At 58.1% G+C, this 15,278-nt stretch overlaps 2 protein-coding genes across 2 annotated transcripts; one reads left to right on the forward strand and one right to left on the reverse strand.

Moving 5' to 3' along the window:
* The first annotated feature begins 2,460 nt into the window (after positions 1-2,460).
* LOC126086305 (cytochrome P450 2F2-like) lies at positions 2,461-5,917 on the forward strand. Its single transcript, XM_049902457.1, has 9 exons — positions 2,461-2,670; positions 3,277-3,439; positions 3,900-4,049; positions 4,216-4,376; positions 4,593-4,766; positions 4,855-4,996; positions 5,091-5,271; positions 5,498-5,655; positions 5,811-5,917. Exons 1-9 carry the CDS (start codon positions 2,461-2,463, stop codon positions 5,915-5,917), a joined length of 1,446 nt encoding a protein of 481 aa, XP_049758414.1.
* A 128-nt stretch (positions 5,918-6,045) lies between these two features.
* On the reverse strand, positions 6,046-15,094 carry EGLN2 (egl-9 family hypoxia inducible factor 2). Its single transcript, XM_049900938.1, has 6 exons — positions 15,011-15,094; positions 12,906-13,968; positions 7,820-7,939; positions 7,284-7,420; positions 7,010-7,077; positions 6,046-6,685 (listed from the first exon to the last, which is right to left on the reverse strand). The coding sequence occupies exons 2-6, from the start codon at positions 13,734-13,736 to the stop codon at positions 6,630-6,632; spliced, it is 1,212 nt and encodes a 403-aa protein (XP_049756895.1). The 5' UTR covers positions 13,737-13,968; positions 15,011-15,094; the 3' UTR covers positions 6,046-6,629.
* Between the last annotated feature and the right edge of the window lie 184 nt (positions 15,095-15,278).

The following is a 15,278-nucleotide window of genomic DNA, read 5'->3' on the forward strand; positions in this document are numbered from 1 at the left end:
ATCGGCTCCTTAATCCCCAGGCTATTCCCACCAAGGCTGACCATGGAGTCTGCCCCAAGGCCCAGCCACAGAGACACAGGGATGGAGACCAAAAGTGAGAGACGAAGAGATACAGAGGTCCTGGGAAAAAAAAGTGGAGAGACAGCCAGGAGGAACACACAAAGATATTGAAAAAGAGACAAAGATGGAGAGAAACAGAAGGAGGCAGCAAGATACCTAGAGACAGCAGAGAGAGATCCTGAAGAAAACAAGGACAGAGAGTGAGACAGAGAGAGACAAAGGAGGAGAAATAGACAGACACTGAGGAAAAAAGAGATTCTAAAGAATTGAAAGAGGAGCCGAGATGAAGAGAGACGGAAAGACCCCAGAGAAAAATAAAGCAGTAATTAGAGAGACGAATCAAGAGGTGAAACTGGGACAGACGAGAAGAGAAGCAGTCACAGGAGTTCAGAGACAGAGACTGAGAGAAAAAAGGGAGTTAGAGAGACACAGAAACAGAGACAGAAATAGGGACAAAGACACTCATGTACTCATTCATTCATTCACAAAATATTTATTGAGCACCTACTGTGTGCTGAGGAGTAGTGCAAATGGTTAACGTATTTGACTGCCAACTGAAAGGCTGGTGGTTCCAGCCCAGAGGCATCCCAGAAGGAAGGCCCGGTGATCTAATTCCAAAAAACGGGCCATCGAAAACCCTACGGAGCACAGCTCTACTCTGACACACATGGGGTCGCCACGAGTCAGAATCGACTCCACGGCAACTGTTTTGGTTACTGTGTGTTGAGCACTGGTTTAGGTGCTGGGGATACAGAAGTGAACAAGACAGACAAACCCCTGCCCTGAAGAGCTGACATTCCAGAGAGACAGAGGGAGAACCCTCCAGGGCAAAATGAAGGGAGAAGAATCAGGAGCCAGAGAGAAAGCCAGAGACCCTAATAAAGAGGCCCAATCATAGAGCCTGACGCAGTGTGCTGGGGTGGGGTGCAGGAGGATAGGGCTTTTGGTGTCCTGCCACACCCCCACTGTCTGTGGGGTCAGCACCTCAGAACAGGAGCCCTATCCCCAAACCCCTTCAAGTCACTATGCTCCTGGACAGAAGGAGGCTGGCAGGTAAGGAGAGCCATGACACAGAGAGAGAGAGAGAGAGACCATGAGATCAAAGGGCCAAGGGGGAGACAAAGACTTGGCAAGCAAGACAGAGATAGAGAGAGTCAGGTAAAGACAAGTTGGGAGAGACGCACAGAGAGAAAAAGACAGATTGAGATGAGGGAGAGGCAGAAACTGACATGAACACAGGCAGAAACTAAGAGAGCAAAACAGAGAGACAGAATGGAAGAGAAATGAACAGAGACAAAAACACAGACACAGACTGAGAGGGAAGGAGACACAGAGATGAAATAAATACAGAGACACTGAGAGATACTCCCAGGGACAAACCCAGCCCCCACCCGCTCCCCAAGCCCTGGCCCTGTGCCAGGCACCTGAAGAAAGGCTGGATTAGAAAGGTAAGGGCAGGTGGAGGAAGGGAGGGCCGCATTCCTGAACAGTCTGTCCTCAGTACTGACTCAGCCCCACTACCTGCCCCTGGCCCATTCTGGCCTGGGTCTGCCCCTCTGCCCGTGCCCACAGGCTGGGAGGAGTGATGGCTAAGTTTGTCCGCCATCATGGCCTCACCTTGGATAAGGGTGCCCTCTGAGGAATTTGGGAGGCCTGAAGACCAGGGGGTGCAGCAGCATGGGCACAGGACATTTGAGGGCATCTGGGTGGTGAAGACTTTGGAATAGAGCTGTCAGCAGTTCAGGGCAGGCAAATAAGTAAGGGGATCCAGAGGGGATTAACATCTGGGAAGGCACCTGAGGTCACAGGACAGGCAAGGAAGTGCCAGGCTGATGGGCATCAGGAGGCTAGGGGGGCTCAAGTAAGCATCTGCACATAGGTACAGCATACAGGGTTCCAAGGGTCATGGGCATAAAAGTGACAAGGGGTCAGGTGTGAATCCCTAGGAATCACAGGCACAGAGCACAGAAATGCCAGGTTGATGGGCGCCATGCCAGGGAGTGCTTTTAGGAGTGTATTTAGGAGTCAAAAGCACACGGCACAGCATTCAGAGGTCACAGGCCCAGAGACAGCCAGTGGATTCAGGAGTACACAAAATGGCCCCAAAGGTGCTAGCGGCTCAGGAAGATGCACCTGTTGGCCTGGTGTATTAACATGAAAATGCTAGTGCTTGGGAAGTTACCCAATAGTACAGGCCAAGGCAGGTACAAAAAAGCCAGGGGGAGCCAGGCACAGGAGTGCTAGGGCTGGGGTTGGGATAGAGACCTGGGGTGAGGGAATCGATGGAATGAAGGCTTACAGACGCTCACCCCTCCCACACTGGTCCCCGCCCCTACTCCACCCAAGACTCCATGGGAATCAAATAGAGGTGAAAGGGAGCAGGCATCAAGGATCGCGGGCATGATGGGCACAGACCTGGTAGTGCTGCTGTTGCTGCTCCTGGTGCTGGCACTAGCTAGACGCTGCAGGGGTGCGCGGGTCACTCTGAGGCGGAGTGCCCTGCCTCCCGGGCCCGCGCCGCTCCCAGTGCTGGGGAATTTACTGCAGCTGCAGCCTAGACGCCTGGACCAGGCACTGATGGAGGTAGAACCGAATTCTGGCTTCGTGGAGGTTGGGCAGGGGGCTGGAACTCCTGGTTGCCTGAATGAAGACAGAACTGGAAGCTCGGATCCTGTGGGTCCGGAGAAAAGATGAGAGGCCCGATTTCTGAGTGGAAAAGAAGAGGACTGGCAGGGATGCTGAGGGTCTGGACGCCTGGGTCCTGAGGAATGAGGTGAGTGGGGCGGGAAGTCAAAGCTCTGGGGGAAGAAGGGGAGGGAGCCTGGCTCCTGGATCATGGCGGGCAGGAGGCTTGGACTTCTGGGGCCCGAATGAGGAACCTCACGCAGGAAGGCAGGCTCCAGAGAAAGAGGGCACAGGGGGTCTGAATTCCTAGTTGAATGGAAAGGGAGACTGAGGGCCCAGATACCCAGTTCTGAGGGTGGAGGGGGCTGAGGGCCAGAACTTCTAGGTCCTGAGAAGGAGGGAGCTGAGGGTGGCACCCTTGGGTCTGAGGGAGGTAGACTAGGGGCCCAAACGTCTGGGCTTGAGGAATGAGGATCAGGGGCCTGGCCTCTTGGGTCCGAAGAGGTGCGGACTGGGGGTGGGGACTCTGGGTTCTCGTGGAGGGGGGTCAAGAGCCCAGACCGGGACTCTTTGAGCGCGGGCTCCCTGTAGCTCCCAGCCTGCTGGGGCCCTGTGTTCACTGTGCGCCTGGGCCCACGCCCTGCGGTGGTGCTGTGCGGCTACGCAGCGCTGCGGGACGCATTGGTGCTGCAAGCCGACACCTTCTCCGGCCGCGGGGCCATGGACGTCTTCGAACTCTTCACACGCGGGAACGGTGAGACCTGGGAGATGCAGGCTTGCGGGCAGTTGAAGGGCCAGGGCGGGCAGTGCAGGGCCTGATGGAGAATCTGGACTAAAGAGGGCAAACGACGAGGAGAAGGCGGGACCAGCGGTGAGGTGGAGGTAAAGAGTGAAGGCCGAATCATCTTGCAGCCAATAGAAGAGAAAAGACCAAGAGTCAAAAGCAAAGAGAGCAACAATTGTCAGGGGTCGGGACCAGCAGAGGTGGAGCCAATGCGTGGATAGGGCCGAAGCCAGTCAATAGGCAAAAGAGGAGTCAAGGAGTAGAAAGCCAGAGTGGCAACCAAGAGGTCAATGAAGGAGCAGAGGAAGAAGTCGCGAAGAAGTCACGTCCATGAGTTGGAGGCCCGGCAAGGGGTGTGGCTAGTGACCGGGCGCTTCCGGGATGGGGGCGTGGCCAGCTCGTTGGTCCACCCCCTTTCTCTGCCTTTCAGGTATTGTCTTTTTTAATGGGCCGCGCTGGCAGACGCTGCGCAATTTCGCGCTTGGAGCCCTAAAGGAGTTCGGCTTGGGTACGCTGACCATCGAGAAGCACGTCCTGGAAGAGGCGGCTTGTCTGCTTAGCGAATTTCAAGCCACCATTGGTGCGGCCCAGCCGGGAAAGCTGAGGGGCCTGGTGTGGGTGTGGCCAATGGTTGGCCTAGAAGGGGCCAAGGGAAGGGGTTTGGCTCGAACAAGGCCAAAAAACCCAAGAGCTAGCTGGGGGGCGGACCCACAGCGTTGTGACCCCCATCCTGTCCTCACGCCCAGGAGTTCCATTTGGCCCTAGGCGGCTACTGGATAATGCTGTGTCCAATGTCATCTGTTCCGTGGTCTTCGGAAACCGCTATGGCTACGGGGACCCGGAGTTCCTGAGGCTCCTGGATCTTTTCCATGACAACTTCCGCATCATGAGTTCCAGATGGGGCGAGGTGAGAAGGGCTAGCCTGCTTTCTCCTTTGTGTGCCCAATCTTGTGCCAACTCTGAGTATATAGATCAATCTACATTGGAGCATTAGAATAGGAGAGTCTTAGAATCTTGGAAGACTTCTGGAACCTAAAGCATCAAAATTTCGGGCCAGTCTCTCCACAGGGAAATTGAGGCCGACCGGCCTTGTCAAGGTCCTACTGAGATCCTATCTCCCCAGATGTACATTTTTCCCTCTCTGCTGGACTGGTTCCCGGGCCCACACCACCGAATCTTACGAAACTTTGCGGAGCTGCGTGTTTTCATCTCCGAACAAATCCAGTCGCACAGGCAGACCCGGCAGGTCGGGGAGCCTCGCGATTTCATCGACTGCTTTCTCGACCAGATGGATAAGGTGAAGGCTCCTGCTGCCCCAAACCCTCTCCTTGCCGCCAGTCAGCAAGCACCTGGCCCACGGCAGCGCCTGCCTCCTCTTCCCGTAGGAACGGCAGGACGCAGAGAGCCATTTCCGGGAGGAGACTTTGGTGATGACGACGCACGACCTTTTCTTCGGTGGCACCAAGACCACGAGCACCACCCTGCGCTATGGGCTCCTCATTCTGCTCAAGTTCCCACAGGTGGCAGGTCTGCGAGATAGGGAGGCCCTGGATGACGGGCTGGGACTTAGGGATGGCTGGGGATCCGAGCACACGCGGCTCACAGCCTCTGCCAGCCCCAGCGAAGGCACAGGCGGAGCTGGATGCCGTGGTAGGTCGGATGAGCCCCCCCCCCGCCCTGACCCCGAGCCTGGCGAACCGCGCTTGCCTGCCCTACACCAACGCCGTGCTGCGTGAAATCCAGCGCTTCATCAGCGTGCTGCCCCTGGGGCTGCCGCGCGCCCTCACCCGCGACGCCCACTTGCGCGGCCACGTCCTACCAAGATGCCCACAGAGCCCCGGGATTCTGCGTGGGAGGGCCGGGGACACGAGCCCTTACTAGCACAAATCCACTGACAGCAGCGTGCGCGGTGTTGATTGGCTCACATAGCCCTACGGGCTACAGGAAGGCCCACCTTCCCGTGGCCTTTTAAAAAGGATCCTTGGCTACATGAGGTGCACACGCTTGCCAATTCCTCGTTAACTCTAGTTGCACAGTCCCCAAGGGCACCTTCGTGATTCCCCTGCTTGTGTCTGCGCACCGCGACCCCACCCAGTTCAAGGACCCAGACCGCTTCAACCCCACCAACTTCCTGGATGACAAGAGCGAGTTCAGGAGCAACGAGGCCTTCCTGCCTTTTGCCCCAGGTCTGGACCAGGGAGGGAGAGGTCCTGCCTACATTCGCCCAGGAGTGATGTGAGTCCCTCACTGCACACCTGTGTTCTCAGGAAAGCTAGTGTGCCTGGGCACAGGCTTGGCCCACTCGGAGATCTTCCTCTTCCTTACTGCCATTCTGCATCAGTTCTGCCTGCTCCCTGTGGGAAGCCTGCCAACATCGACCTCACACCACAGTACACAGGCCTGGGCAACGTCCCCCCAGGCTTCCTGCTCCACCTGGTGGCCCGCTGAGGTAAGGCCCCACAACCCTGGGCTCACTAGTCCTCAGGCTTCAGTACTCCCCCTGGTCAATAAAGGCCCTGAATTGCAGATGGAGGGTGTGCCTTAGAGGGTGGTGGAAAGTCAGATCTGTGCAGCTCTGAGGTAAACTTATTTATTTCTCAGCTGATTTCCACTCCCGCTCCTGCAGGCACCTCTTACCCTGCCAAGCAGCAGCAGCCCAGTGGAAAAGTGCCATGGCCAGAGGGGTTGGGGAGTCACTTCACATTCCATGCTGGAGGGGTGAGGGGCTTGGGCATACACCCCCCACAAACCTTTGCCAGCAAGAGGCCATGACTCACCCCACCCTAAATCCGGCATCTCGGCAGGAAGTGGCAATGGCCCCCTTCCAGCTCTCCACACCTGGTGGGGGATCAACCAGACAGCGCAAGACAAAGGCCTACCCCCAGCTCCAGTAATGGTAGCCCCAAGGCTGGCCCCTGCCCAAGTCACAACCCCAGTCCCTGCTACCCATCATGGGGTTGCAAAGGTCTCTCCTCCTCCTTGGTCCTCAGCGACGGACAGAACCCTCCAGTCCAGGCAGGACAGAGGCAAAGGCGGAAGCTGCAGTGGTGGCGGGGAAGGAGCGGGCACCCAAGACTGGTGGGCTGCCGGCCCAGCATGGGCCCCAGGCTCTCCTGAAGTCAGGGTAGTCTGTCCATCCATGCAGCTCTGGAGCTAGCCATTAAGTGGGCGTAGTTGGCTGTGACACGGGCACTTGGACACCTTTCTGTCCTAATGCTGGAGATGAAAGAGGGGCAGGGGATAAGAGAGTCATCAGGGTGGGGAAAAAGAGGCCAAGGAAAACCTGGGAGGATGAGGAGCGGACCAGGAGGAAATGGGGGTAATTCAGGCTAGCGGGAGAGTGGGCTGTCTGGGGGAGAAGGGTGGTGATGAAGGAAAATGAGTGGCAGTATTTAACAGGAGACATGAGGTGGGTGAAGTGGACTGGCCTGGTAGGGTACATGGGAGAGGAAGGACGTGAGGGAGGGTGCTGTTTAGAAGCCTGGTAGGGCATGTGGGAGAGGAAGGACTTGAGGGAGATGCTATTTCAGAGGCAGGTACCTAGCTGGTATTTGTCTTTGGCTGCTGCCCGCTCCTTGGCATCAAAATACCAGACGGTGATGGCGTACCTGGGGGCCAGAGAAGCCCCGGGGGTCAGTTGCAGATCACTTATAATTACTGCCACCATACCCATACTGACACTGCAGCTCACCCTTCTGAGCCTGGTCTGTTCCCACCTAGGCCCCCCTCAGCCCTCTCCACCCCCTAGTCTGACAAGATTTTGTTGGCACGGGGGTGTAGTACCTGGCCATAACTCCAGAAGTATGGACCATACCTGGTGGCATAGGCTGGCTTCACCTCGTGAGGATTCCGCCGATCAGACCAGAAAATGAGCAGCCGATCAAAGAGGGGCTCGATGTTGGCTACCACTGGCCGGCCCTCAGGGAAGATCTGCAGCAGGCCACCATGCACCTGGGGGCAGGCCAGAGAATGGGGCAGGCGGCCTTGCACTGCCCGGAGCAGTCCACCAGGGGGCGCAGCACCATTCCCTCCCACCACCCACGCGCGCTCTCTCTCAAAATGAATAACAGCCCAGAGTCTGCATCACCATAGAGATGGGCAGGAAGCTACTAAAGACGACAGGAAATGGGGGAAGTGCTCCTGACAAGAGAGGTGGGGTTGGGCAGACGGCACCATTTCCTGAATGTGGGGGAGTTCTCACCACAGTCAGCTAAAGAGGAGGTGCCATTTCCCAGGAAGAGCCACCAGATGGCACCGCCCCCTGTGTGTTGTGAAGAGGAGAATCCTAGAATCGGAGTTGGGAGTGGAAAATGGCGTGAATCCCTGACACCCCCCAACTCCGCACCCTACCTTGACGTCCCAGTTCTGATTCAGGTAATAGATACACGTGATGCAACGCCCGTCGCCGTGGGGATTGTCAACGTGCCTCACGTACCCCAGCCCGTTGCCTGGGTAACACGCCACCATGGCCTGGCAGAGATGGAAGGAGGTGGGGTTACATGGGCTAGGTAGGAACACACGGGGAAAGCAGCCATACCTCCTCGCCTCTCCCCTGACTTCTTGAGTATCCCAGACTCTAAGAACTCCAGCCGAGACTTTCTCCTTTCTCAGCCAAGCTCCCAGCCTCAAGTCCATCAGGTATCTCAGCTCCTGATCCTCAAGAACCCACTCCCCTCGCCGCACACGCCAGGCTTGGCACCCAACGGGGCTCACTGAGTGGCTGAGGATTGGTTTTCAAAGACGCCCCAACCCCGCCTCAGACATTCAGCAGAGTAAAAGCAGTTTAAACGTTTTCACACGTGCAGAGACTTGGACTCAAACCCCTAGCCAGGGATCTCATCCTCGACTAGAGTGGAATCACCCGGACAGCTTTGCAACACTGATGCCAGAACCCACCTCAGAGGTACTGATGCAAGTGGTCTAAGGTGCGGCCTGAAATTTTTGAAGATTTCCCAGGTAATTCTAATGTGCAGCTATGTCTGAGAACCCCTGCCCTTGACCACAAAGAATCCCTGCTAAATAATCTGCCTTATACACAAGTGAGTCAAGTACCACCAGAGTACCAGAGTCTAAGTAAGGCCTGGGATCTAATCTCAACTCCAAGGATAACTGCTACTCGCCCTGAACAGTCCCAACACCTGAATGGGCCTCGGCTGCCCCATCTGTAAAATGGGGCTAATAAACACCTCCTCTTTACAGCAGTAGCATTAACCCCTCTGAGGGGCCACAGGTTAACCACCCTGGTCTATCCTAGTCTAAGACAGGTCTTACAGTGTGACTGACTCCGGCCCTTCGCTTCTGTGTACAGTGTGGCCACCAGGCTCATTTCCTCCTGACAGCTGCCACACACCTGCCCCTGGCCACGACCAGCCCAGGTCTGTTTCCTCAAGGGGGAGGTGACAGAAAGGTGGCTGTGATGGGAGGGAAACGGCCCCACCCATTCCTGCAGACCTAACTCTTGGGTGCAAATCTCAGTGTGGCCACAGGAGCTGTGTGACGTCAGGAAGGTGACTTAACTTCCCTGTCTCAAGTTCCTCATCCACAGAGTTGACAGCTACTTCTCAAGTTGTTGTGGGGACTGAACAAGACCATGTCTGGGAAGGCCAAATGTCTGGGAGAACCAAAACACAGACTGAAATGGTGTATTTCATTGTTTTTAAAAAGGGCCTCATCCTACACACCGTACAAAACCACTGAGAGGGCTAGATGAGGAAACAGGCAAATGCGGGGGAGGGGGCGATGAGAATGAACCTCCAGCTTCTCCTCATCTGGGGACCATCTGTCTTGACCCAGGGATGACTCTGCTGGCTGCTCCTCCCCACTAATGCCAGCTACACCTGTGGGCCGTCAGCCATGGCCCAGGAAGACAGGCCTGAGACAAAAATTCAGAATCAAACAGGTGTCTGCTGCCAAAACAGAACGTTTGCCAGGCACTCCATGGCAGACCAGGTTGACTCAACCCCTCAGCTCTTCCCAGGCCTCCTCCCAACCCCTTATTGGCAGGGCTCTGGCGTGAAAATAAAGCAGTGTGGATGCCCAACTGCCCTGCATTTAACATCTGCACCTGATCCATCACACCACCTGCACTGTGAGGGCCCAATCCTTCAGACAGCAGAAAAGGCCAGGACAGCTACCAGATCTAAGGCCAACGAGCAGGCGGGAGCCCAGCTTCTCCCTGGCAGACCCCCGCCCCACATCCCATGCCCCTCCTTCAGGAGGGAGAGGCTTCTTTGTACTGCTCAGTCCCTGCAGATGGGTCGGTACTGCCTCCCTAGAGGAAAGAATGTGGCGGTGGGGGGGGGGGGTGGGCCTGGAATCACTGAGTCACTGACTGGGCATAGACAGGCCCTCCAGGCACGATTCCAAGCTGAGGTTATGCTGGTTCTGCACATGGACGGGATGGGGGGAGCAATGTCGTGCCTTCCCCGCCACACTCCACCCCCCACAGCCACCAGACCCTCATCTCCAGCTCGCCGTTGCAATCACAGGAAAATACCAATTCCAAGCGGCCACCACCAATCTCATCTGCTACGTCTCACCTCCCTCTGCTCCTGCCTCCTGATTGTCCTTTGAACAGGCCAAGCTCGTCCCACCTCAAGGCCCTTGCACCTGCTAGTCCCTCCACCTGGAACAGTCTTTCCCGTGATCCTCCTTGCTTTTCAGGTTTCAGGTCAGGGGTCACCTCCCACAAGAGCCCTTCTTCAGTGCTGTAGCTGAAGGCTCCCCAGCTGATCTCCCAATCCACTCATCCCTCTGTGAAATTGCCCCGGTGACTTGATCCCTGAGTCATGGTCAGACAGGCAGCCCCAGGGGAGTCCCTGAGCCACCTGTCTCCTCAAGGCCAAGAAGCATCTGCTGCGTGACAGCTCTCTTCTGGGCTTCAAGGCCTGAGTCCCACCCCACTGTCTGTCCTGTCCTGTGCGCCCTCACATAGGGTCTGCCACCATGCAAGCGGGGACACCCTCTGAGTGATGTGGAATGTCCCACACACAGGAACCTGTCCTTTACGCCCCCCCCCGCCCCCACATACACACACCTGGGGGGTGGAAACAACCTCAGGCCCCAGGGAAACACCCATTTCCTGCTCCTGCAAGGGAAAGTCTCAGCCCTCAAGGGCAACACGCAGAGTGACATAAAATATGGGGGCTGGGTGGCGGCACTGTTGGCATGATCCACTCCTGACTTGGCTGTCTCAGATAAGGGGGCAGCTGGCATCAGAGCCGGGAGACTACAGTTAAAGGCCAGAGTGACAAAGTGCCAGGAGCCGCCCCCCCCCCCCCCCCCCGCCGCCCAAGTCAGTCAAAGGCAGAACTGAGCCACTGAAGGCAGGCCCCACCCCCAAGCTGCTCTTAAAGAGGCAAAATAAGCCAGCCGGGTCCTTCCCAGAGTCCCCTTCAGTACTGCTTGATGCCAAAGGGCATCAGTTCTCTCCTACCTGCAGGAGGAACAAGCAGAGAGACCAGGAAAAAAAAGGCAGGACGGCCCAGGAGCTCAGCTCAGAACGACTGGGAGCAGGTTGTTGGCCTTAACCACCACACCAGTGACCCATGTCCTCCACCTCAGCACTCCCACTGTCTTCCTCGAAAGCCTGGGGCAGGAGTCCAGATGTTGCCCTTTGAAGGTGGAAGCCTGAAGCTGCCATCTCACGGGATAGGGGACAGTCTGAGAGAACTCCGGTGACTGGACTGGGTTCACTACTCCCCTCCCTTCCTCGGTCCAGCCTGGCCTATAGTTATACCCACCCCCCATCCAAGGCAGTAAGGGTCACCCAGGGCTAAAACATCCAAGCACCCTCCATCCTAGCCAGGGCCCTGTCCCCCACCACATCCCAGGTGAGAGCCAGAGGCACCCAGGGGAAGAGACCTGCTCTCTCTACCCTCTGGAGCCTCCTTCTTAAAACTGCTAGGCTAGCTCTGTGGGTGAGCAAACTGAGGCCCATGGCTCTGGGCCACACAGCTCTTCCCATCTCCCCTGACCTCTCGCCCAAGGACCAGAGACTCCTGGGAGAAGGTGCTGAGCATTGAGTGGCCTGGGAGGTTCACACCAGCCCAGGGAAGGGCAGGCTCTCCAGCTATCAAGTAACAGGAGGGAGCGGGAAGTAGGACAAGTTCCAGCTGGGGTGGGGAGGAAACAGGCCTCGGCCCTGGGGGAGCCCTGGTCCCAGAGCCAGCTCCAGCCTGAGAGGAAAGCTGAACAGAGGCAGAACCCAAGATGAGATCTGAGGAGAAGGGAGGGGACATCAGCCAGGCATCACTGGAAGAAGCAGCGGGCCTGCCTACAGGGCCTCTTCCCTACGACACCAAACCTTGGACACTGGCCAGGCGCCTCACACCCCTCCATGAGAATGGTCACACCAGCAAGACGGAAGGAAAGCCCTACAGACCCTGTCCTGTCCGGGGCTCCTGATCCCAGCTGGAGCCCAGGAGGCCCTAGCAACTGCCTGTACACTTCAATCAAATGAGAATTTTTCTTAAGCGAGGGTCTGTGGCTTTTGGCAGATTCTCAAAGGGCCCAGGTTCCAACAACAGATTAAAAACTACTAGTCTAAACCAAAAGGAAGAAAAAGGGATCAAGAAAAGACACACAGGGACAGAAGGTCGACAGAACAGACACGATAGGCAAAGATGGGGGCAGGTGGGGCCTGAGCAGGCCAGAGAGAAACAAGAACAAAGTGACAGAAAGGATGGACAGAAACTCGGACAGAAGGAGCAGAAAAGCTGGGGACTGGACTTTCACATCAGCCAGCACATGGTTCCCCAGGGCCACCCCCAGGAAGCTGTCCTTGAGCAAATGCCATAGTACCACATACAAGGTACGACGTAGTCCAGGGCAAAGTGCTCAGGCAGCCAGTGCCTCCTCCCTTAGCCCGGCACTCACCTCACCACTGTGCAGGCCCTGCCTCCCCCTGTTCCTGGTACTCCTACCCAGGGAAGAGAGGAATGCACAGACCACAGACAGAGGGATACGGGATGAATGGAGAGTGGGAAGACGGAAAGGATGAAGGTAGGGACACAGACGAACAGAGTCAGAAACAAGTGTTTGTACTGCCTGTTCTTGATCTGGGGCCCATGTACAAGTCACGATGGGCCACGAACCCCACCACGGCCCATGCACGGGTGGGCTGTGAACATCCGCGGCTCTCATCAGGTTTTTGAAAGAGGATCGCGACAACGTCCAGAACGACTATGGCTCTGGGTCAACGCCCTGGTTTATAGATGTGGAAACTGAGGCTCACAGGAGGAAGGTATACAGCCCCTCAGAGTCCCCACAGGTGAGAGCCTACAAGTTCCTCCAACACCCCCTCCACCAGCGCTTCCTAAACCCTTCTTTGTCCAAACCCAGAAGTCTCTGCCCAAACCCACTCTTGCTTAGTGCACTGAGCCACCAACAAACGTGGCTCAGACGCCTCTCCACTGGCCCCCTTCCGCAGCCTCACCTTGGTGCGCCCATTGATGACGTAGCCACCCAGCCGCCCAGCGCAGTGCCGGATGACAGCATCCACGTGGGCCATGAGGGCACCGATGCTCCGGCAGCCTGGCTCGTGGCCTTCCACCCAGGCAATCTGGTCTCCACGGATGCTTCGCGGAGGGATAGCCCGCTGGCTCACTAGCTGCCCGTCACACAGGCGCCCGCCCCGCTTCAGGGCCTCCACCTCAGCCAGCACACGGCTACACAGGGCCGCCCCCAGGAAGCTGTCCTTGACGCAGATGCCATAGTACCGCATGCACGGCACGATGTAGTCCAGGGCCAGGCGCTCAGGTGCAGTGGGCAGCGCCTCCTCCCTCAGCCCTGCACTCGCCTCACCACCGCCACCGCCACTGCCGCAGGCCCTGCCACCCTCCTCCTCCGCCTTCTGGTGATCCTGCCTGGCCCAGGGCCGCTTGCTGGGTGCGGGGGCATCCCCACCATCCTCTGCCCATTTCCGCTTTGGGGCCTCAGGCCGGGCACCCTGAGCTGCCAGTCGCTGGCACCCTTTGGTGACCAGTGCCGCAGCACCCTCACTCCGCAGTGGCCGCAGCTCACCACCATCTTGCCCGCCAAAGCCTTCCCTCAGAGGGCTGGTAGTGGTGGAGGTGGCAGTGGCTCTGGGGGTCCCACTGCCTGCAGAAGCCTCACCAGGCACTCCTGGACAGTGATAGGAGGGCAGCAGGGGACAGGGCAGGTAGCTCTCCACTCCCATCCTGGCCCGGCCAGGCTCTAGGGGCTCTGAGGAAGACCCCGGCAACTGAGGGAGAGCCTGACTCAGGGGCTGGCACGGGCTGTCCATGGCAGCAGCGTCTTCATCCCCCGGGCATGGAGGGCACGGCCCGGGCCCATGATGCCACCCTCCTCCACCTCCTCCTCCACTGATGCAGCTGGGGGCCGGGACAGCTGGGCCTGATGTGGGTCAGGATGAGGCAAGGCAGGTGGCAGGGGCTCTTCTGGTGCCCTAGAGAAGCTAGTTGGTCCCCGAGTCCTCTGCCGTCCCTAGAGGCTTGGGAGGGGACCCGTCAGGGTGGCTGGAGGAAGAGAGAAAAAGGGATGTGAGAGGGGCTACATGCAGGCAGACTGAGGAACGGTGGCATAATAGGAGCAGTAAGGAGAACGAAAACAGGGACAGATAAAGGAAACCAAGTGAGGGAAGGACTCTGAAAATTTGGGTGGGGGAGAGATAGTTAACAGACAAACGAAGGTCTGGGGGGGTAGCTGGAGGAGCTAGGCTGGTTAGATGGCCCAAAGGCAGAAAGAGGACTGGGATAGGGACCATTAGAGAGTATCCTCAGAGAAGAGGGAGCGGGTGTTAGGAATGGTGGAGGAGTAGGAAATGGGAGGGGTGGAAACAAATAGACTGGAAGGGCCCACCTGGAGGTTCCATCGACACACAGAGGGAATGGAGGGTCCACAAACAAACAGAAGAAATGGGGTCTACAGAAGAACAGAGGAAATAGGGGTTCTAGAGACAAAGGGAATTGGGGGCCTAGAGACAGAAAAACAGACCGGAGGGAAGCTTGGGGGCTGGGCCTTGGACTGCCAGACAGAACGGGGTGGAGGGATCGACCTGAGTCCAATGAGAGGAAGGCTATTGGGGCAGACATACACCCAGACGGAAGGGAGGTCCTGAGACAGACGGACCAACGGAAGGAGGCCTCGGGAGAACGGTGCATAGCGACAGAGGGAAGGGCGGAGGGGGGCATTCACGCACCCGAGGACAGGACGAGGGAGAAGGACGCCCCCCTCCCAACTCCGCTGGGTGCGGGCCTGGAGGCCAAGGGGACCAGCAGGCGGCGGAGGCAGGACTGAGGGACCGCTCGGACCCCTTGCCACCGCCCTCCCCTCGGCCGGGGCGCGCCCCCGCTCCCACCCCAACCCCGAACGGCCAGCACCCAACGTGCCCCGGCGCGCGCCCTCCTCCATGCCCCACCCCCACCCTCCCCTTCCAGGGTCGCGGGGGTCCGCCAGGCCAGCCGCGGCGCGCGCCCCACACCCCGCCCGGCTCGCGCTGGCGCTCCAGATCAGGCTCCTTCCCTTCCCCGCTCCCTTTCCTCCCCGCGTTCTCCTCACCTAGCTTTTTCCTCCGGCCCCGGCGCCGCCGTTTATGCCAGCCGCCCTGCGCCGCACAGCGCGCCATACCCCGCCCCCACCACCCGCGACGCTCCGCCCCCGCCTCGCCCGGTGGGCACGTGACCGCTCCCGGCCGAGGAGACGGCGTGCGCAGGCGCGAGCCGTGCGGGGCGGGGCGAGGACGCTCAGAACGACCCCCAGCTCGAGAAAGAGGTCCGGCGCCTACGCCAGGCTCATTTGCATCCTGCGCTCCGCCCCTTTGGCGCGG

This window comes from Elephas maximus, chromosome 11 (assembly GCF_024166365.1).
Source record: "Elephas maximus indicus isolate mEleMax1 chromosome 11, mEleMax1 primary haplotype, whole genome shotgun sequence".
Classification (NCBI taxonomy): Eukaryota; Metazoa; Chordata; class Mammalia; order Proboscidea; family Elephantidae; genus Elephas; species Elephas maximus.

Bases quoted from the DNA above. Each gene is read 5' to 3' on its own strand.
- LOC126086305 (XM_049902457.1), top strand. From the start codon at position 2,461: ATGATGGGCACAGACCTGGTAGTGCTGCTGTTGCTGCTCCTGGTGCTG. The intron at 4,997-5,090 runs GTCTGCGAGATA...TGCCAGCCCCAG, and splicing joins CAAGTTCCCACAGGTGGCAG to CGAAGGCACAGGCGGAGCTG. The intron at 5,656-5,810 runs GTCTGGACCAGG...ATTCTGCATCAG, and splicing joins CTTCCTGCCTTTTGCCCCAG to TTCTGCCTGCTCCCTGTGGG.
- EGLN2 (XM_049900938.1), bottom strand. From the start codon at position 13,736: ATGGACAGCCCGTGCCAGCCCCTGAGTCAGGCTCTCCCTCAGTTGCCG. The intron at 7,078-7,283 runs GTATGGTCCATA...TCTGGCCCCCAG, and splicing joins AAGCCAGCCTATGCCACCAG to GTACGCCATCACCGTCTGGT. The intron at 6,686-7,009 runs GTACCTGCCTCT...TTTCATCTCCAG, and splicing joins CAAAGACAAATACCAGCTAG to CATTAGGACAGAAAGGTGTC.